A 22,035-nucleotide genomic window follows, 5' to 3' on the forward strand; every position below is an offset into this window, starting at 1 on the left:
TTTCCTATTATCTTGTCTTGAAGTTCTGTATCTGTTTTGCTGTTTTGTTTTTATTGGCTTTATTCTGTTTTATTTTGTTTGATTTTATTCTCTTGAAAACACACATGGGCGGGGCTGGGGATTTAGCTCAGCGGCATAAGCACCTGCCTTGCAAGCAGGCGGTCGTGAGTTCGATCCCTGCTACCAATAAAAAGTTAAAAAAAAAAAAAAAAAAAAAAGAGAAACACACATGGGCAAAACCTAAAAAACAAAAAAAGTTTTTTATATTTTTCATAGAAATTACATTCTAGGTCTGAGGATTTAGCTCAGCGGCATACACGCCTGCCTCGCAAGCATGAGGTCGTGAGTTCAATCCCTGGTATCAAAAAGGAAAAAAAAATAGAAATTACATTCTAGTCTATGAGTTAATTTTTGATACAATTAAGTACAGATGCAAGTTCATGATTTTGCATATAGATGTCCAATTGTCCTAGCACTATTTATTGAAAAGATTCTATATTAAGTTGCCTATGCAGCGTGGATCTGTATACTTATTCTCTATTCATTCCTGTTGGTAGAAAGAAAGAAAGAAAATGAAAGATCTTAAAAATATTGTCTCAGTCTGAACATGCTATAAACCTTCATGTATTTAGATCTTTTATAGTTTACTTCAGCAGCATGTTACGGCTTTTAATGTACAAATGTTTCACACCTTCTGTCAGACTTATATCTAAGTATTTTATGTTTTGATACTTTCCTAAATCTTAGGAAAGTGTTCATCAGTCACTAAATGGATAAACAAAATGTGGTGTTTTCCATACAGTGGGGTGAGTACTATTTAGTCATAAGAAGGAAGAGTATTCAGCCATGGATGAGCCTTAAAAATTTGAGCTAGGTCAAAGAAATGAATTATTTGACTCTTAGTATATACATATATATGTAATTCTTATATATTGATCTTATATCCTGAATTTGTTAACCTTTTTATTTCTAGAAAGTATTTTATATATTTCATAGGACTATCTACATAGATGATCAGGTATCTGGAATTAAGGACGATTTTACTTTTCTGTGCAATGTGGATGCTTTTTTTTTTATTTTTCCTTCTCCTACCTTCCCTTCCTCTTCCTCTCTCATTTTCTGTCCTTTCCTTCCCTTCCTTCCTTTTTTTCTTCTCTTTTTTTTTTTTTTTTTAAACCAGGAATGCAACTCAGGACCTTGTGCTTGCCAGGCAGGCATTTATGCCACTGAGCTATATCCCTGGCCCCCCTCCTCTTACTGCATTGAGCAGAGTTGAACCAGAGTAGTCAGAGAAATTATCCTGAGCTTTTCCGTCATCTTAGGGAGCAAGCATCCAGGCTTTGATGCCCTCTCTCATATTTAAGAAAATCTTTCTATTCATAGTTTATTTAGTGTTATTAATCATGAAATGGTGTTAGATTTTTGTCAGCTCTTGTACATCTGTAAAATGATCATATGATTTTCTTTTTTAATCTCATTATAGTGAATTAAATTCATTAGTTTTGTTTGTTTGTTTGTTTTTTGTACTGAGGTTTAAGCCATGGTCTTTATACTGACCTACATTTACAGCTCTTTTTTTATATTTCATTTTAAGACAATGTCTCATTAATATCTTACTTGCCCATGCAGTGTTTCAGTTTACAATCCTTTTGCCTCAGCCTCCCAAAATGCTGGAATTACAGCTGTGCTCCATCATATCTAGTGATTTTTTTTTAACATTATATCTTTGTTTGGTTTTAGTGTCAAAGTAATACTGACCTTAGAGAATAAGTTGAAAAGTACTGCCTCTTCTTGGAATTAGTGGAAAAGTTTATATGGAATTTTATTATTTCTTAAGTGTTTGATATAATTTACCAGTGAAGCCTTTTGGGTATGATGTGTTCCTGGAAGAAAAGTTTCTAACCACCAATTAATTTCTTTAAAAATACAAGGTTTATTGGATTTATCTGTTACAGCTTCTTGAGTGACATCTTGTAGTTTGTGTCTTTCAAGGAATTTCCATTGTTAAAGTTTTCAAATTTATTGGGGTATAATTGCTCATAATATTCTCAATCCTTTCAATACCTAGAGAATCCATTGACTGTCACCAATCTTGTTCCTTTTTTATGGAATAAGACACAATTCATTACAGTTTACCCATTTAGCATGCAATTCAGTAGTTCTTGGTATGTACACAGAGTTGAATGTCATCATTGCAATCAGCCTATCCAACTGTGATAGTGTTTGAACGTTATCAAATGGAAATGCAGTCCCATACTTATTACCTGTCACTCTCCCAGCCATAGACAGCAACTAATGTACTTTCTGTGGCTAAGTTTTTCTGTACTGGAAATTTCAGATGAATTGAGTAAGACAATTTATGATCTTTTGTAATTGGTCTCTTTGACCTAGCTTAAATTTTTAAGGCTTATCCATGGCTGAATACTGTTCCTTCTTATGACCAAATAGTACTCATCCCATTGTATGGAAAATACCACATTTTGTTTATCCATTTAGTAATTGATAAACCCTTACGGAGTTTCTACTTTTTGCCAATATCAATAATGTTATGCATATTTGTGTATGAGTTTTTCAGTGGGCATGTTTCTATTCTCATATAATGGCTAGTAATAGAATTTCTATCCATATGCTAATTATATTTAACTTTTTAAAGACCTGTCATACTGTTTTTTCAAGATGATGGCACCAGTTTACATTCCTGCTAGCAATATATAAAGGTTCTAGTTTCTTCACATCCTCACCAACACTTGTTACTCTTTTTTATTATACTTTTATATTTTTAATTCTTTTTATTGTAGCCATCCTGGTAATTATAGAATAGTATCTCGATATTGACAACTTGTGTCTTCCATCTTTTTTTCTTACCATGATAATAACAGTTTACTGATTTTATTGAACTTTTCAGAGTCAAGTTTTTTAGCTAATTAATTTTCTGTGTTATTTTTCTGCTCTAATTGACTTGTGCTCTGCTTTTTATACTTTCTTCTGTTTATTTGGGCCATATTTCTACCTTATTTCACAAACTAAGATCATTGATTGGAGGCCTTTTCTGATAAAGGTGTTTGTTATATTTCTTGTTATATAATGTTTTAACTGTATCTTTTAATGCATAATATATTTTTATTTTCATTCAGCAAAAATGCTGCTAGCTGGATGTGGTGTGCACACCTGTAATCCCAGTATTCTGGGGATCTGCAACAGGAGAACCACAAATTTGCACCCAGCCCAGGCAACTTAGCGGTTTAACAACATCTTAGCTCAAAATAAATTTTAAAAAGTGGTGGGGACATACCACAGTATAAAGATAGTACCCCTGCCACACACACACACACACGCGCGCGCGCGCACACACACACACACACACAAACTAAAGGACTTTATTTCCCTTTTGATTTCTTCTCTGACTCAGGTTACTTAAAAGTGTTCTAAAATATTGGGGGGAATCTTCCAAATATTCTTTTAATAAATTTCTAACCTATTTTATGCTATCTAAGAAGATACTTTGTATGATTTGAATCTTATAAGATTTATCAGGACTTATGTTTCAGAATATAGTCAACTAGACTTGGCGTGGTAAATGTTCTATGTGCGCTTGAGTAGAGTATGTATTCTGGTGTTAGTAGCTAAAACACTATCAACTAGGTCAAGTTGATTGGTAATGATATTAAAATTTTCAGTATCCTTACTGATTCTATATTTTATTAGTTAATGAATAACAGACTCAACTATTTGGATTTGGCGCTTTTTTTTATTTCTATCTTTGTTTCATATATTTTGAAGCTTTGTTATTGAATATATAAACATTTAGGATTGCTGTGTAACCTTTTTTAAGTGTTTTTTTTTTTATCATTATGAAATGACCCTGAGACCTAGCAGTATTTTTTGTTATGAAATCTGCTTTATCTGATGTTAATATAGATAGTCCATCTTTTGTTTTATTAGTATTAGCATAAATATATACTTTTTTTTCCATCCTTTTAACCTTCATATCTAAAGTGAGCTTCTGATAGGCAACATAAAAAGAAGTTAGGTCTTGTTTTTCATTCAGTCTGACAGTGCCATTTCACTGGCATGTTTAGGCCAGGGATTAGCAATCCATATTTCATAGACAAAATTTGCTTGCTTTTGTAAATAAGGTTTCATTGGAACATAGCCAAGCCCATTTATGTATGTATTGTTTGTGACCCATGATTATTGTTTATATTTAATGTGATTATTGAAATGGTTAGATTTAAACTACCTTGTTACTTTTTTTTTTATTTGTTCTTTTTTTTTAACTCCTCCCTCCCTTTTCCTGTTTCTAAATGTCACTTGGGATCATTTAGGTGTTTTTCAGGATTCAGTTTCCTTTGTTAAGTAAACAGAGAGGATAAAAGGGAGCCAACAATAGGAAAATAACAGGACAGAAAATTGATACTTATCAGTTATAACCATCAATGTTAATGGTCTCAATACACCAATCAAAAGAACAGACTGATAGAATGGATCAAGAGGCAAGATCCACCATTAAGCTGCATATAAGAAACACATTTAATTAAAAAGTTCATAGACTGAAATTCAAAGAATAAACAGTACTCCCTGTGACAGGAACCCATGTTTCCTTCGTTAGCTTACTAGCTATAACTTTTTTCTTGGCTGCAAGGGCATTCAGAAAGTAATTATAAGGAATGAGTTTGGAATTTCTTGACTCTTGTTCAGACTTCCTGAGCCTTTCTGGCTTCTGATAAACTAAGGTTTATATAACATAGCTTTGTTCCTGTGACAATACCTGGAAACATGAATTTCTAGTATAATTATTTGAATCACTTTATTGTTAGGTTTAATTGTAGAATTTTTATTTACAGAAAATATAGAATGGATGGAGACTTTCATTTGCCTAAATAGACTTCTTATGTATAGTTTAGACTGAGTAGAACTTCATTTTTCAAAACATCAACCTCTTAAGTCTTGGTGATTAAATCATTTTGACTCAGTGTTTGAATTAGTAATTAAGATGCAGGTCTGTGTCTCTACAGGCAACCATCAATATTGTTTTTGATCGAGTTGGGAAAACTGATCCTGTCACAAGAGGCATTGAGATCACTGTGAATTACCTAGGAATCCAGTTTGATGTAAGAGTTCCATTAAGATCTTGATTTATTATGGTTTCTTATTTTATCTGCTATAACTTAACATTGTTAGGACTCCCCCATATTTAAGTTCTTGCTTCTGTGTCTTTTCTTCATGTGATCCACTGCATAAGTTGCCATTTTCACATGGCACATTTGTAATAGGCCAGGTTTCTCTTTCTTAATGTAAATGAATAAGTAGTGACTGGTACATTATTGTCTTAGATGCTGATTATTTCTACAGTTCTTCCTCTGCTTCTCTGTAGCTAGCTGCTACTCTGCCAGTTTCTCCCCACCTTTTTGTGCTTTCTATCCTCCTTTCTGTGCTCGCTAATGAGTTCTGCAAGTAACTCAAACTCACCTTTGATTCACCTAGTAGAAAATTAACTAATTAGTGTCACGTGTTGGACCTGAAATAATTTTGGCTATATAAAAAAGATCTGTATCAGTTAATGTAGACCATGGACTAAAGATTATAACTATCAACTGTACAATGTTGAATTTTTTAAATCATCTTTTCTACCCGTTTAATAAAACCAGTGTCATAAATACACCCGTGCCTCAATTTAGTTTAGTGACCTTATTCATAGATTAATATATTTTATAAATATATGTGTGGACAATGATTTGGGCTGATTAACACTTGAATAATACGCCAGGCATGAGGTGTGTACCTGTAATCTCTGCACTCTTGAGAGGCCAAGGCAGGAGGGTTGGAAGTTCACCCAACCTGGGCTGCTCAGCAGAACACCATTTCAAAATCAAAATGTTTTAAAAAGCCAAAAGATACAACTCAGTGTGATGGCTTTAGGTTCAATCCCCAGTACCCCAGTACAGAAGGAGGAAAAACAAAAAAGATTGATGCCACATTCTTAGTCCCAGTGTGGACTACTTAACTAGGCTCTGATTGTAGACACTAACTGCCTGCCACTTCCAGTATTCTATCTCAGCAGGACATGCCTCTGATCTCCAGGGTAGCTGAGTAAAACAAGAATGAACCAGAGCAAAGCTAGCTACAGGTCCTTAAGAAATAGCACAGGGTACTCACTTCTTGACAGATTGTGTCTCCTTTCTGCAAATGAGGGAACATGATAACCTTTTTCTGAAGTGATATAAAAATTAAGTGTGCTTTGCTATTGTTGACCTGTGTGGTTTACTCATTTAAATTTTTACTGAGCTAAATTTTTAGAAATGCTTGCCTTATCACTGCTTCCTAAGGTCATTTGCCTGCTATGTGTATAGACCATCTATAATTCACCTTCACATTTCATAATTTTGAGTAGCAAGCTTTTTAGATGTTAGCAATAACAGCTCTTCCTCAGAAACTTTGAAGAACTGAATCCCAAAACTGCCTCTATCAAGCAATGCAGGAGGGAGCAAAAGTATTATGTGATCAGTGAAGTTCTGTGTCCTAAGATATAGCTGAAGTCTATTCTTATTATAAAAAGATTCCTTGAGGTTTTGTGTAATCATAGAATTAGCATTCATAGATATTAAAAATAACCAAGGTACTATTAAGTTTGAACTTTGTTTCCTTTTAATTCCTTCTCTTGATTTATTACTCTAAACTGTATTATTGGCTGGGGATCTAGCTCAGCGGCATAAGCACCTGCCTGGAAACTGCATGGTTGTGAATTCAATCCCCGGTACCAAAAATAAATAAACAAACAAACAGTCTCATTACCTTGGTTTTATTAGTGTTGTTTTGACTCACTTCACTAGACTTGCTTTCTTCTGCCTTTTAAGATTTAGTTCATTGGCTATTAAGATGGCTACTGCAGTCTTGCTACAGGTGTTTCACTTACCACTTACTTGCTTGCTTTCATCCCTTAAAAAAGAGTAAGGTCTATTAAGTTTCATCTCCTAGTCACAGAAATAATTGTATACTTAGCCATCATATCTTTCTTAATAGAGACTTAACAAATATTTCCTCTTTCTGTTGTAACAGGTAAAGTTCTGGTCCCAACACATTTCCTTCATTCTAGTTGGAATAATCATTGTCACATCCATCAGAGGATTGCTGATCACTCTTACCAAGGTATGTTGTATTGCAATGTTAGAAAGTACTGATATATTTAATTACATACGGTACTATGAAATAATGTTACCCAATCAGAGTCTCTGCCCTCCGAGATCACAACTTTTTAAAGATACGCAACACAATAAAAAAGTTAAACTGCTACCTAAAGCTATGGCAGTATATGACATTACACACCACTCACAGATAAGGTCTAAAGGTAATAAGGGTCTGTTTTGTTGATGGGTGTTTCACCATCATCTGTAATAGAACTTGGCACATGATAGGCATTCAGCAGACGTTTGAGTTTAGAAGAATAATTATAAGAGTCATTTATAAAGAAGATGTGGAAGCAGGGGAACATAATATTCAGCTGTTTTTTGATCAACATAGGAAGGCTTCATGGAAAGGGAGTCCTCTCTGGTAGAAAAGGTAGAGATTTCTAAATCTGAAAGCCATTTGAAAGAAGAGAAAGTTAAGACAAGAGGAAATCACCAGTCATCTAGCACAATTTTGAGGTGAGAGCTCAGTAGCCCATTAACAATCTTGAAGTGGCGTGGAGTTAACCGTTTTAGTGTATTACGGTGATGTAAAGGTGATGTGCATCCGAATTTCTGAAGTTTTGATGCATAAGAATCTTTTCATATATTCTAGCGTAAAACCTAAAACCACCAACTGCCTTGAAGGGGAAACTAATTTTAGTCTGTTTCAAGTGTCTTCTTTATAACTTTAATCATCTGAATTGTTCTATACAAGATTGTAGCATGGAAGAGACATTTTTAAATAAAGGTTTACCATGTTACTTCTTCACAAGAATCTAGCAACAGTGCTTTAAATCATCCTTCCTCCCTTTCTTAACAGTTCTTTTATGCCATCTCAAGCAGTAAGTCCTCCAATGTCATTGTCCTGCTATTAGCACAGATAATGGTAAGTTTAACAAACTAGTTTTTTGTTTACAGCTATAAAATACTAGAAATGTGTTTAACAATTTTTTCAAACCTGACCCACCACATTCCAACTAACTTGTGGATTAATTGGTTTGATTTACAGGGCATGTACTTTGTTTCCTCTGTACTGCTGATCCGAATGAGTATGCCACTAGAATACCGCACCATAATCACGGAAGTCCTTGGCGAACTGCAATTTAATTTTTATCACCGTTGGTTTGATGTCATCTTCCTAGTCAGTGCCCTTTCCAGTATATTATTCCTCTATTTGGCTCACAAGCAGGCACCAGAGAAGCATATGGCACCTTGAACTCAAACTTATGACAGACCGTCAGAAGCCAATGGCATCAGAATTTGAATCTGAGGAAAAGCAATGGAGGGGACCAAGGCCTAATATTTTTAAACAAAATGCTGTGGTTCTACCTCATGTTCTAACTCCAGCATATCCCTTTCTCCTCAGATGATACTGTGGTTATAAGTAGCATCAACTAGAACATGAGTGGGAGAAGTAACTCAAGGCAGCACTCAGCAGTGACCTTGTGAAGTCATGAGGGCAAAGGGGACAAAGACTGAGGAAAGAGCTGTCTATTAACTGGGCCAAACACTGGAGTTTTAAGTCAGCATTCATGTAGAAAAGCTTATGTCTTTCCCTTAAGCTTGACCATCATTAAACTCAGGATTGTAACACTTTGGCCTAGATTCACTTTATCAAGCATAGCTTATTATGCTTGTGTAATCTAAAAGTTAAATTAGCACCTCTTGTCCCCCAACTTCTTCCCCATTAAAACAACCAAGAGATATCTGAAGTCTTTTTACTGAAATCTTTTTCTGCATTGTATTGTCTTGGTTTTCTATAAGCTAATAAAGATTATACAAAACAAAAGCACTATTAAAATTATACCCCAGCTAGGGGCTGGGGATTTAACTCAGTGGCATAAGCACCTGCCTTGCAGGTGCATAGTCGTGAGTTCCATCCCTAGTACTCCCCCCCCAAAAAAATTATACCAACTAATAGAGAAATTAAGCATACTCAAGATATTTTTAATGGTGTTTATACTAGCAACCACATTTTTATAAAAGCATAATTTTAATTGAATTATCTGCTCGATATTTTATATGAATCAGCTGTGGTGCTCAAGGAGCCTATAAAAGAGATATCATCATATAGAGAAATGTAGTTAAGCTGAAGCTTGGAACAGATCACAGAAAGCTGGCTCGTGCCTTAAAGCTTCCTAGCTGGACCATAAATAAGCCATGTGTGATTGTGGCTCCATGGAAAGCAACAGTCGCACATGATGGTCTCGAGGGGATTCTTCTCTAATACAGTAAATAGGCAGGAGCTCATTCCTTGGAACAGCAGTTGCTGGATATTTCGTAGGAATCTTTTCAGCTGAAGCCATTATTCTGTTCACATCTTTGTGTCTTCAGAACTGGAGGAAGAACTTGAGGCTGTACTGTGGGCCTGTGCAGAAGAAAACAAGGATTTACCAAATGGTAGTGTGTGAACATCAGGATACAGATATAAACACCGAGAGTTGGATGACTTCAGTCAGGAAGTAGAGTTACTTTCTAGAAAACAGGAATTATGAATTCAATACTTGGCCTTGTTTCCAACTTCCTCTTTGACACGTTAACAGATTTCTTAATGCCTTCGTATATCATTTTTATAACGGACCTCTAATGAGGTTTTCTAAAGGGCAATTAAAATACTTTGTTAAGCTTTACAGAATATAAGTCAGTGGCTATTTTGTGTATTCACTGAGTATTTGTTATTTACATCACCATCAGAGTTAGTATAGAATTAGCGTACTATTAGAAAAAAAATACTGTTTACTCTGAGACTTCTGCCTTTACCATCAATTTCCTTTACAAACTTGGACCTCATTCATGTATGAAAAACAACTGGACCAAAATGTAAAACCAAGACCTACCAAGGAATTGATCTAATTCAAATATACACAGAATGTTTAATCTTCCCTAAGAAAGTTATAACACTGCCAAATACAGTGTCACCTTGGTTTACAAACTTAATTTGTTTTACAGTTTTGGGGACTGGCTGTGTTGGGGAAGGAAGGACATGCTCATGTGTGTTGCCAGTGCACTGCCTGCAAACAAGTGCTCAGGAACGGAGGTGTTCCTAATAACCATTCTTATGCTCGCTTATGCTTCTTATGCAGAGCGCACCAGCTACTGTTCAAAGTATTTTAGTAGTCTTAAGTAATATAATTCTGGTAACAATTCTATAAATTATCCCTGTTTTAGAGGTGAAATAGATCAAATAAATCCGTTTACTCAAGACTGATAAGTGACAAAACCATGATTTTTACCTAGACATCTAACTCAAGTTCTTCTGGTAGTCCCATTATAATTTTAATAAACTTATTTCATGACTTATCAACCCTATATAATAGCTACCAACTGAATGCTGTGAAAATAAATTTTCCATGTTCTGCCTCTAAAATAACTTATATTATCATTTTCCAGTAGTTTAGAAAATCTGTATGGATATAAAGTATATTCATTAAGACCTGCACCATGCTCTGGAGTAAGACAGGTCCAAAAAAAAAAAATGTATCTTCACCACTTACTCGTTCTTTTACCACATGTAAGTCATGCTCTGACTCTACCAGGGTCTCTTCTTTGAAATCAGGGCAGACATCCAGTGGATCGGCCATGGAGGAAATAATTGGAATTTTCTTAGCTTGGAAGTAATCATAGGCCTTCTTTCCACAGACCAAGAGTGTGATGTGCTTACTGTTCTGGATTTTGTCCACTACCTTCTCATAGGGTTCATCTAGCACATTCACCCCATTCACTTCAACGATAATGTCCTCATTCTCCAGCCCAGCTACATCAGCAGGGCTGCCCTTCTGCACCTGTAAACATGAGGTTCCAAGTTATCAATTCCAACATGAGACTAGCAACATGTTCGACTAGCTTCCCTTTAGAAGAGATGGTTGAAAATTTATTCTTAACTGTATTTCTTCTTGAGTTATAAAAGAAAGGATAATACTTTTCTACTTATGAAAGCTACTACTTCATACTCAAATGAGTAGTGATATAAACTGGCTGAATATCATATTGTCATAGTATATGTATTATGGGCTGGTTAGATTTCATAGGTCTCCCTTCTTTCCACCCAATTTGAGAGCTACAGGGATGGTCTGTTCACTGCCAGACCATACCAGAAAGGGAATTGTGCCACCTAAATAAATAGGCAAACAAGTGTCTTTGCTGAGTCATGTCAACACAGTATTTATTTTATTTGGAAGTATCCTAGAGAACTGAATGGAATCAATGTTTGAGAAGCAAAAGATGAAATTATAATCTAACTTAGAGGGTGAAGGATAGTGTCTATATCTGAATCCAAATGGAATATAGGCCTTCCATAACCTTTCTACTAAGACATCTACGGATGGGAAAAGCTGGGGTTTTTCTAATTGTGACTGTTCACTGGGCTGCTGGAACCACATTATCATACCTCTTCAACGAAGGAGCCTGGCAGACCCTGGATCACATTTAAGTGAAAGCCGTAGCCATTTTCACCTCTAACCAGCCTGCAGAGTTTAGGCTTATGATCTACTTCCTCTGTAATGTCTGGACTTGAGACCTCCAGAGGAGCAGGAGCTGGATCCTCCTTGACAGAACCATTAGGCAGTTCTTGATTTTGATAGTAGAGAAGTGGAGAAAGTTGAGCCTTTTGAAAAAAAAAATTTAAGTATGACTAGTTGCACTTTAATATATGCTGGTGTCATTTACAACATGTAATTTGGAGTCCACTCTTTTTCTGGATCTGTCTGCTTGTAGGCTGTAAAACTGCTCTGGTACCCTACCCAGGAAAGGTACAAGGTAAGTTGTGGAATAGCATCAGGTGAATGTACACAGATGCAAAGATGTACATGAAAAAGCAGTATAGAATTCTGCATAGTGATCCAAAAGCATATGTAACAAAATTGCAAGTTTCTTCTGGCTCCACAGTAGTGAGCAAGGCCCTGCACAGCCCTTACACAGTCCTGTTTTGGAAGACAGCACATTCAAGTAAGGAGCCCACTACCTCGCACAAAGTTCGTAAGTTTTTCTCCTTCCCTTAGTAAAATGGTCTTCTGCATTCCTAAGATAAAGTGAAATAAAACAATCCCTCACTTTAAGTTTGAAGACTCAAAGACAACAGAAAAGGCCAACCTGTACACACAATAGTAATTAGGAGAAAGTGGTCACATATTGTAACAAAAGTTAATTCCAACCATTTGCTACCTGACACCCTCGTGTCTCTCCAGCGCTGGGTTCCTCTCCATTCTATTGCTGTTGATTGTTGTGACCATTACCTGGCAGCTCTGTGATGCCAGACTCCCTATCATTTTTAAATACTTCCAAGCTGTCTCAGCTACTTCCATTCATATGCAGACAGCATGGTTGGCCTTAAATACAAGAGCAGCACAGAAACATGACTGTGGGGGCAGAGTATTGGGATAGACCCCAGGTCTGTACTGATACTCTGTGCATTATAGTACCACCATACCCAGCTATGACTAATGTTTCTTAATAGAATTTTTGAGAGGATCAGGGTGATAGATTGAGGTTTGTTTTGAACTCTAGTTACAGTTGCCGCCCACAGTGTCCAAGACATTTGTTCAGTAGTGAATAGGGAGGTGAACACTGAGCAGTAGCAGCCTGAGTGAAATTCGATCTGGGCTTCCCCTGGTTATTTGCCTGTCTTACTAACCACAAGACCATATTTCCTTCCTTTCTGAGAGTTGAACCAGGACAAACCCTTCTGATTACCTGGTCCAACTAACTACAGAGCTCTCTGTTAGTGATCTTGTTCCACGTTGCAATGTCTCTGAACCGTTGGAAATTATCACAGTGCTGGATTATGTACCAAAATACTGACAGAACTACCTCAACAAGTAGATCAGCTGTATCTGGCAATCGCCTCAAATTTAGGTAAAGTAAATTAATGTTTAAACATTTGATACATTTAGTCACTCATCACTTGGATATTTGGGTATCCAGTGTGTGCCAGGAATCTTGTACATGTTTAATTTATTCACTGCTGTAGTTTAAAGATCCACCCCTACTCCAGTCTGTAGAGCTTACTTTCAGGAGTAGGGGCAGGCATCTTTTTAAAACAAAATTCTCTTAAATTCACCAAAATGGAAAAAAATAGTTACATCATTCTGTCACAAGGTCAGGAAAATGCCAGAATCCCTTTTACAACAGCTGGAGTGGTGGCCTGCTGGATTCTGCTTTGACTTTTTCCACCAAATGAGAGCTCAGCACTCTGCGGCAATGACTCATCTGGTTTCTGGCACCTTCAGTTTTTAAGCCAGAAATAGCTCCCTATAGCTTCTGCATTCGGTCTAGCTGTGCCCTACAGATCACCTCAAAAACACTAAGACTACTCCTCCCATGCTGTAGCCTTTCAAGTTCTTGAAGACATTGTCCTTACTTCTCTAAAGCCTCTGCTTGTTCAAGCTAAGTGCTCACATGGTGGCTTCTAAAACCTGTTCCCTGGCTACTTGTGACAGATCCTCCTAAAATGGGATTCTTAGAACTGTACACTTATTAATAAACATAACATTTACAAATGAGAGACCTCCTATATGCTCTAAATATTACCTTGAACTCTAGCCGCCCTTTATAATAACTATAAGGCAGTAGGCACAGAGTGGATAGCTTGCCCAGGTAGTACTAATATGTCCAAGGATTCTGGTCAAGTAAGTGTAAGGTGATTACCCAGAATCCAAGTGTCAATTACTGTAACTTTAAATTGTTCTCTTTGGGGCAGCTTTTTAGAATATCAAGTCATCAAATTGAGTCCCACCATTTCATACTCATACATTTTAAGCAAAATTAGTAGTGGAATTTACTCTTCTGTCAGTATAATTCATTAGTTTTTAAACCTAATTCTTTCTATCCTAATTAGGTTCTATCCTGATTAAACCCTCTTGCCATCACTGCTTTAAATCCTGAGAGTGTATATTAACTATGTTTTCCATGTTTCCATTCAGATTTAATAACCTAGCATAGAGGAGCACACCACTGGTGACCTCTGTTCAGGTTGGCATTTCTCCATATCAAGTGTCCTCTAGGTGTGGTTGTTTAGCTAAAAAAAAAAAAAAAAAAAAAAACATTTTTTTTAATCATCTGTTTCATTTTTCATCTGGTTTACCAAAATATCATGAAATATCTAATCAAAATGTGCTGAGGAGAAGTACGGTATAATGACTTAAGAGTCCAGAAACTTGGATTCAGTTTCTGGCTTCAATCTCTACCAAACTGGGTGACTTTAGCAAATCACTTAATTTAAACATCTGTTTCCCAGTGTACACAAAGGGGCTAATAGCACCACCCTAGTCCTCCCTCTGTATCATTTGTGTGTCCTTAGATGTTTCTGATTGAATACCACATAGGACAAAATCCATTTATCTTATTCATCTTCAGGACTAACACATAGCAAAACAGATATCTAAGGCCCCAGGATGCCTTTTAAACTACACTGAACCTCAGTTATTTGTGTTTTGTTTTTGTTTTTGTTTTTGTTTTTTAATTTGGAGGGGAGGAAAACTGGGGATTGAACCCAAGGCCTTTACACCAAATTACATAGATACATCTCTAGCAACTTGGTGAAGGGGATTGGATGGGGAGAGGGGCTTGACAAGGTCTCAAGTTGCTAAGTTGCCCAGGCTGGGCTAGAACTTGGAATCTTCCTGTCATCCTCCCAGAGTGCTGGCCTTACAAGTTTGTGCAACCACACTTGCCTACACCTGTTTTTGTGATTAAATAAGAGTGTTAATAAAACTTTAAAATATGCAAATAGTAGCTATTAAGAGAGTTACTAAGAAAAAGGTTTGCCACATTTTGTTCTGAATGAATCTCTGCTCACCATTTGCTAAGGGATTACGAATAATAAAATTATCTCTTCTAGGCTTTTATATGAAGTTGGTGGAACTTACTGGTCTATAGTTTAAAATCCAGTTGCTTCCTATTTGGAGAAGTTAGGGCTACATCTGTCTATTTCTAGACTCCTATTCTCCAGAGACTATTTCAGATTGCCAAGGATAATTCTGTAGTTTGCTTGTAAATTCTTTAAAAATCTTGAGTCAAAGGACTTAAAACACATTTAGTAATCACATACCCTATTCTCTTATCCGTACCAGCTTAAGCACAATTCACTACTAATAATTGTTGCTCCCCTGGGCTGCATATGTAGCACAAGGATACAGTACTTACTTTCCTGGCACTTGCAAGATGTATCAATCCCCAGTACCTCCACCAAAAAAAAAATGAATTTTGTTGAATATCTTTTTTAAAATATGCCCTGTCCAGTTTGAAGAACAAAGTAATAATAACCCTTCCCAAAGTTTGAGAACAGACCCAACCTTAACACATGAATGTGTGGCTTTGTATTACTTACCAGTTTGTATAGATTATCCGTTTCTTTGTCAACCACCAACAGTGAGGTCTCATCTCCTCCCTTTCTAATCATTTCTACCACACTGTCATGATCGAGGGTTTCCACAGACTCGCCATTGACAGCAACTACCAAATCGTTTTTCTTCAAGCCAGCTGCCTCTGCTGGACTTCCAGAATCTATGTCCTTGATGATTTGACCTACCCCCAAAAAATTAAATTGTCAGAAAAGATACTAAACAAACTGTGGGATTTCTGCTGGAGTACAAAGTCCTGATGAAACAAATACGTAAGGTATGCTAAGCATGACTGTTTTCCCCCTACAACCCAAGAACTGCATAAGCACCTATCTGGGCTCCTCTCCAGAAACAAACCCAACCGTTAACAATGAAAGGATCTTTAAAGCAGTAAGATTCATGTTACAAAACGTGTCTGACAGTCAATCTTGACACAATAAGCAGGCTAAGCATTAAGGGTCAACAAAGCCCCAGAAGTCAGTAAGCATACTTATATCTGTAAATCTCACACACAAGTTGATCCATAAAGGGGGGGGAGGATTTGAGACTTTGGGAACCCACTTATCTTGATAGCAATCGGGTGTATCTACTTGAGGAGGTATTGTGTGTACCTGCTTCGGAAAGTGTCTTTAGCTTAGTTCTCTCACACCTTTCTTTGTCCCTCACACAACTGTTTTTGTTTTTTTTTTTTTTTTTCATTTCAATACCCATGTTACAATGCCATATTACAGTAGCCACGGTAGTTGCCCAGGACATTTTCTAACTTACTAATTTTTTTTTTTTGAGATAGAATCTCTTCCTGTCTTAACCTCCCAAATTCCAAATACTGTGATTACAGGCATGCACCAGCAGCAGGCCCAATTGTCACACTTTTTTTTTTTTTTTTTTTTTTTGTCTTTTTCCTTTTTATTGGTACCAGGGAACTAACTCACGACTGCCTGCTTGCAAGGCAGGCGCTTATGCCACTGAGCTAAATCCCCAGCCCCCTATTGTCACACTTTTAAACAAACTCTACTTTCGATTTTCCCAGCGAGCTGCTGAATAACTCTTAGATTCCCTCAGTGTATTGCTTTCAAACCAGAATTTGTCTCTGGCTATTTCCCATCAAAAGCTCCTTCTTCGGTCATCTCTGGAACACCATCTGCCCCGTTACCAGCACAGGGCAGCTGGTTCTTCCTCAGCATCCACTCCTGCATCTAATCAGCCACAGAGTCCTCCCACGCTACCTTCAGGCTCTATACATCATTCTTCTGCCCAGAACTGTAGCGTACTAGGTGCTGTTACCCTCGGTCCTTCCCTTCTCCAAAATATTCCCCTTCGTATCCATCTCAACGCCTGTATCCATCAAGTCTCTCCCCGGACAGCAGACTGAGCATGGGCTTTGGAAATAAATGGTTTTGAGTTGTACCCCAGCTGTACCACAGCTGTTTCACATTACATAATTATCTTGTCCAGGCACTCAGTTTCAGCACCTCCTCTGGTAGAACTGTTGGTAACAGATGTACAAAGCCCCTAAGATATGATAAGCTTAAACTTTCCTTTCCCCTCACACTGCTCAAAACTGGTCTCTATCACTTATGAGCTGAGTCCAAGCCCTTTACCTGGCCTTGAGGGTCCCTCACTTCTCTCCAACCTACCTTTCTAACGTGAATTCCTGCACAATGTATTAAATGCCAACCAAACTGTGTCCCTGATTATGCAACTCTAACCTTCCTGGGATCACCTGCCTACTGCAGCCCCCTACACTCTGTACGTTCCCCAAACCTCCACATTATAAAACTGAGCTCAAATCCCACCTCTGCTACACCACCTCTGCTACACCTGGTAGAAATATAGTACTACTCCTGTACCTTTTTAGTGAGAAAAGCTTGTGTGGACCTTGAGTTCACATAGTAGTTTATCTGTCCTTACATTAGGGTGTTAACCTACCTTCAGTTATGGACATGTGTGTCTCATCTGTACTAAATATGTCCCTTGACTGAAGAATCCTATTTGAGTCACTTGATATCTTGAGAAGCTCTGAGGATGTTTTTAAATAACATAAACCAGAATAACAGTTGATAATATAAACATAATGAAAACAGCAACTTCTGGGAAAGTAGCAGTTTGCGTGACTTGGACCCACATTTATGTATTCACTTCACTTCTGGTTTGGTTACAAAAAAGCAGAAAAGGGTTTAGCGAGGATGTAACTTAGTGGTAGAGCACTTGCTGGCAGGTGCAAGGCCCTAGGTTTAATCCCCAGCACTGTAAAATATAAAAAATTTTTTAAAATTTACAAAGCTTGTTCAAAGTTGTTCAGCTACCATATAAATGGTAGGACTTGGATCCACAAAGAAGCAGAAGGACTCCAGTTTCTGTTTCAGTCTCAGGTCCTGACGCACACCTCTGCCTCAGACTTAGACATGTGCTAGAGCTGATGCCGGAGGCTCTCAAGAGCCAACTCCGTTACACACTGTATTCAGAGATACCGTGTTAGTAGCTTGAAAGCACATACGGTGCAAATATTTACACTACGAAAGTCAGCAAATGCTACCCATTCTGTTTTTCAGAAAGCCAATTAACCAATGTATCACTGCCTCTACCTCATCACTCTGCTATGGAAACTTCAGGATCCCAATAGACCAAGCCCCGAAGTAATACAGAAACTAACAGCTTGTTCTTCTTAACTCCTTACTGTGCTTATATTTGTGTGGAGAGCTGACCTACGAAGACTTGAGAGTCATGTTGGGATGAAGAACTGGGCGGTTACCCTGTTTGGTTTCCTGCCCTTTTAGTGCCTCACCTTTCTGTTCCGGCCCAGCCCTCAGATAGAAACCATAGCCATTGCTTCCCTTCTTCATCTCCACAATCCGAGGCTGATGGGGCAGCAGTTTCAGACTAGCTGTTTCCCTCTTGAATTGTATGCTTTGTTCACTATGGTATTTGTCAGTTTCTTTGTCTACAAGAAGGAACATGACACAGTTTCCAGACTTCTTCACCTGCAACAACACACACAGGTGAACTTCCAAGAACAATGCTGGGAATCCGATGGTTTCTGTACAAAGGCCCTGTCTCTGTGTTCAACAGAAAGCATAGGATGTAGGGTCTGCTTATAAGCTGTCATACTATTTTCTACCACCCAATTGTTATTTATCTATCTCCACTTCTATAGTTGCTCTTTATCCCTTTAAGTGCAATCTTATCCACAGAGATGTTAATGAACCCAAGACAAAACTGAAATTCAGAAAACCCAGAAAGGTGTGTAGGCATAGGCCAGAGGAATTTGGAAAAGAAAAGAAAGATCCACTCTGAAAGATCATCCTACCAAGGGAAGAAAAGGTTGGTGAAGTTAAGGTTCTTAAGGACCTCAAAGGAAAACTTCCCAGTATTTTAGTGTGCCATGGGCCTTCCAATATTTGCATGTGTGGCTCTGTACAGAAGACGCCTGCCATCTATACTTGTACTTTTTGAAGTTTCATTTATCTGAGGTCAGCCGCTGTTCAAAAGTATTACATGGAGAACTTCAAGCATAATTAATATGCATTAGGTTGCATTCTCTTCTGAGTAGTGCAGTGAACACTTGCATAAACCATCCCTTTTCCCAGTGTATCCATGCTGTACACACTACCCCTGCTTACTGCCCTTTATTTCCTGAACATGCATACCTATAATAAAGTTTAGTTTATAAATTAGGAATCACTGGGGGCTGGGATTTAGCTCAGCGGCATAAGTACCTGCCTTGCAAGCAGGCGGTCGTGAGTTCAATCCCCGGTACCGATAAAAAAAAAAATTAGGAATCACTGGGCATGGTGGAACCCACTTGTAACCCCAGCACTCTGGGAAGTTGAAACAGGAGGACAAACTCAACCCCAGCCTGGGCAATTTAGCAACTTAGTAAGACCCTGTCTCAAAACATAAAGAGCTAGGGATGTAGCTCAATGCAAAGGCCCTGGGTTTAATTTTTTAAAAAGCACAGTAAGTGATGAACAACAATAATAAAATAGCTATAATAAGTTATTTAAAACTTGTACATTGTACATTTTGGAATTCTGGATCTTCCCATTTAATATTTTCAGATGTGACTAACCACAGTCAACTGAAACTGCAGAAAGTGACACTGCAGACTGGGCAGCATGCTTATTGGACAAATAAGATCCAAAAGAAAAGGGAGATGGTTCTTTAGACTTCTTGACCTGAAACTAGCAAAGGCTTTAATCTAAAACTGCACAAACACTATTGATGCCACTCGTGAATCTGTTCACCCTTTGTACAAAGAGACAAGCGAGATAAACTCATCCCAGATCCTACCAACTACTTCCCGTGGCTTCTGAGGTAAGTAAAAAGCTAGCAAAAGCAGTCCTGGGGGACAGGCAGTACCTTTTCAACCACTTCCTCGTGACTGGCATTCTCTACGTTCTCTCCATTCACTTCAAGCAAGTGATCCTCAGCCAGGACTCCAGCTCTCATAGCCGCACCCTGCGGTGTTATGTCAGTCATGTACACTCCCTTTTTATCTGGAAGATGGTGGAGATGGGAGTGAGCGCCAGTGCACAGAACTGGAAGTCCAGTGTCTACAGAAATTTTTCCTGATGATGTGAAATCAGGACTTGCAATTGTAGAGCTAACTCAGTCCTCAGCTTTTGATCTAGGCTCAGTATTACAGCTTCTAGCATAAAGCTATTACTTACCAGATATTTGATTTAAATAGAATTTGAGCCCAAATAAATCAAGGAAAGAATCTCAGGTGATATTGGCCTCCTGAACCAGACAGTACCAAACCATGCTCACATTATGTCATACGTCCTTTCTTTGCATCTGTACAGTCAGAAGGCATCTATTCTGTTCCCTCCTCCTTTCATACTAACTCCAGTCATCACCTCACTGGGAAAAGCACACATGTTTTGATCGTGGGGTCTGGATGGCACACAAACAGTGTCAAACCTTTCAAGATACTAATATTTCAATCTAGGCAAAATGATAGGACAAATTACCTGTAAGGGATAACTTAATTCCTTTTTCTGCACGTTACTCTTGTTACCTTGTTATATACTTGTCACAAAGAAAACATGTTCTTCACAAAGCTAACATAAACCATGAGCACTAGCACAAGGATCAAATGAGTAAAATCTGAATTATAATTTTTGCCATTTTATACATAGGAACTTCTAAGAAATTCCGAGTTTCCTTGGATACCCACACCACTGCATTTAATAACTGGAAAATTTGAGAACTCTGATAATTGGTTTATATCTCTCACTACGGGTTAACTTAGTATTGGTGACAATTTCAAGTTTACATTTGGCCTGCTCCCTTATCATTTTCTGAATTATGACTTACCACCAGTGCCAGAAAAACACTGGGCAGAGGGCAACATCAGAGGTGGCACCAACCAGCTAACACTATGTCCTCTGAGTCCAGCTAGTGTCTCAGGGAAGCCATTGTAGAACCCTGAACACAGATCAGTCTGCACTTCCAAAATTATGGGACAGGATCTCTAGTACTTCCTGACATCAGGGTTTCACCAATATGAATCTCTTCGCTAGAGGTCAGAAGCGTAGTTTCAGAACAGCTGAAGCTGGGCTACAGCAGAGGATGTTATTGACATTTCATAAGAAGGTGGAGCTTTTTTGCAGTATCCTTGGCAACTGTTAAGGGCATCTGACACGTCAGTAGGTGCTCAGGAATTTGTTGAATAAACTATCTGGGCACTCTGGCGATGAAAAAAAATACTAGTCTTACTCAAGATTAGCTATTAGGAAAAATTTTTTTCTTGTTCCACCTTCATCTTAAGGGAGTTAGAAAAGAGTGATTCAGAAGCCTGAGCCCTCTAGCCTTCTGGCCTTGAAGTGTCAATCTAATTCCGGGGCACAAGAGTGCCCAAGGACCACCCCAGACTTGGGGTGCTGTCCATTGCCTGATCCCAAGTGGCACAACTGTGCCAAGCAAGAGAGGGAGGGCGGCAGGGGTATCTAAAGCAACTGAAAAGTCAAAGAAGAAAAGTCATTAACTGGTAATATTTTCCTTCTAGTAGGCCATCACCAGAACCTTACCCTCAGCTTACCTTTGACAGTTTTCAGAGAGAAGCCATAGCTTTTGCCCTCCTTCACCAGGTAGCAGAGCCTCGGCTGGGTCCAAGTTGCTCCTCCATTTAGCACAGGGGCCATTTTCAAGCCATTCGAATCCACCTCCTGGATTTGACCCAACTCTTTCAAGTCAACCCCTTTTTTCACAGCTTTCTCATAGGAATCCCCATCCAGAACTAGTAAAGTTACTGAATTTCCACTCTTTCGGACCAGATTCACCACCTAGATGGGGGGAGAGGTTACTTTAATATTAATAACCCTTCATCAACTGCAAGAGGGAAATGCTTGTCATTTGGCTGTGTGGTTCTGATGACTGACCTGACACACATAGGGTCTCAGCCACCTTCCCCATAATGCTCCTAATCTTCACGTGCAAATTAGGATGGGCCCCTGGCATTGTTGGAATCCAGGGAACATTTACAATGACTGGACTTTTCTAGAAGTGAATGATATCCCACAGCACAACAG

General features: G+C 38.1%; 2 protein-coding genes across 9 annotated transcripts in view; one reads left to right on the forward strand and one right to left on the reverse strand.

The window, feature by feature from the left end:
• Gpr89a (G protein-coupled receptor 89A) overlaps positions 1-8,878 on the forward strand; it is a 42,336-nt gene extending 33,458 nt beyond the window's left edge. Inside the window, exons 11-14 of the mRNA XM_063256842.1 lie at positions 5,016-5,111; positions 7,057-7,146; positions 7,987-8,052; positions 8,176-8,878. Coding sequence (XP_063112912.1) covers positions 5,016-5,111; positions 7,057-7,146; positions 7,987-8,052; positions 8,176-8,382 — 459 coding nt within the window. The 3' untranslated portion in view covers positions 8,383-8,878. The remainder of the gene's footprint in view (positions 1-5,015; positions 5,112-7,056; positions 7,147-7,986; positions 8,053-8,175) is intronic.
• Positions 8,879-9,092: 214 nt separating this feature from the next.
• Positions 9,093-22,035, reverse strand: part of Pdzk1 (PDZ domain containing 1) — a 47,241-nt gene continuing 34,298 nt past the window's right edge. For all 8 annotated transcript variants that reach the window (XM_063256835.1, XM_063256841.1, XM_063256840.1 and 5 more), the window contains 7 exons: positions 21,546-21,789; positions 19,862-19,998; positions 18,288-18,483; positions 15,490-15,686; positions 11,554-11,769; positions 10,661-10,948; positions 9,093-9,534 (listed from right to left, as the gene is read on the reverse strand). In XM_063256835.1, coding sequence (XP_063112905.1) covers positions 9,481-9,534; positions 10,661-10,948; positions 11,554-11,769; positions 15,490-15,686; positions 18,288-18,483; positions 19,862-19,998; positions 21,546-21,789 — 1,332 coding nt within the window. In that variant the 3' untranslated portion in view covers positions 9,093-9,480. The remainder of the gene's footprint in view (positions 9,535-10,660; positions 10,949-11,553; positions 11,770-15,489; positions 15,687-18,287; positions 18,484-19,861; positions 19,999-21,545; positions 21,790-22,035) is intronic.

The sequence above is a fragment of the Cavia porcellus genome, unplaced genomic scaffold, assembly GCF_034190915.1.
Source record: "Cavia porcellus strain 051 isolate PalLab524CR breed Dunkin Hartley unplaced genomic scaffold, mCavPor4.1 scaffold_1, whole genome shotgun sequence".
Taxonomy (NCBI): domain Eukaryota; kingdom Metazoa; phylum Chordata; class Mammalia; order Rodentia; family Caviidae; genus Cavia; species Cavia porcellus.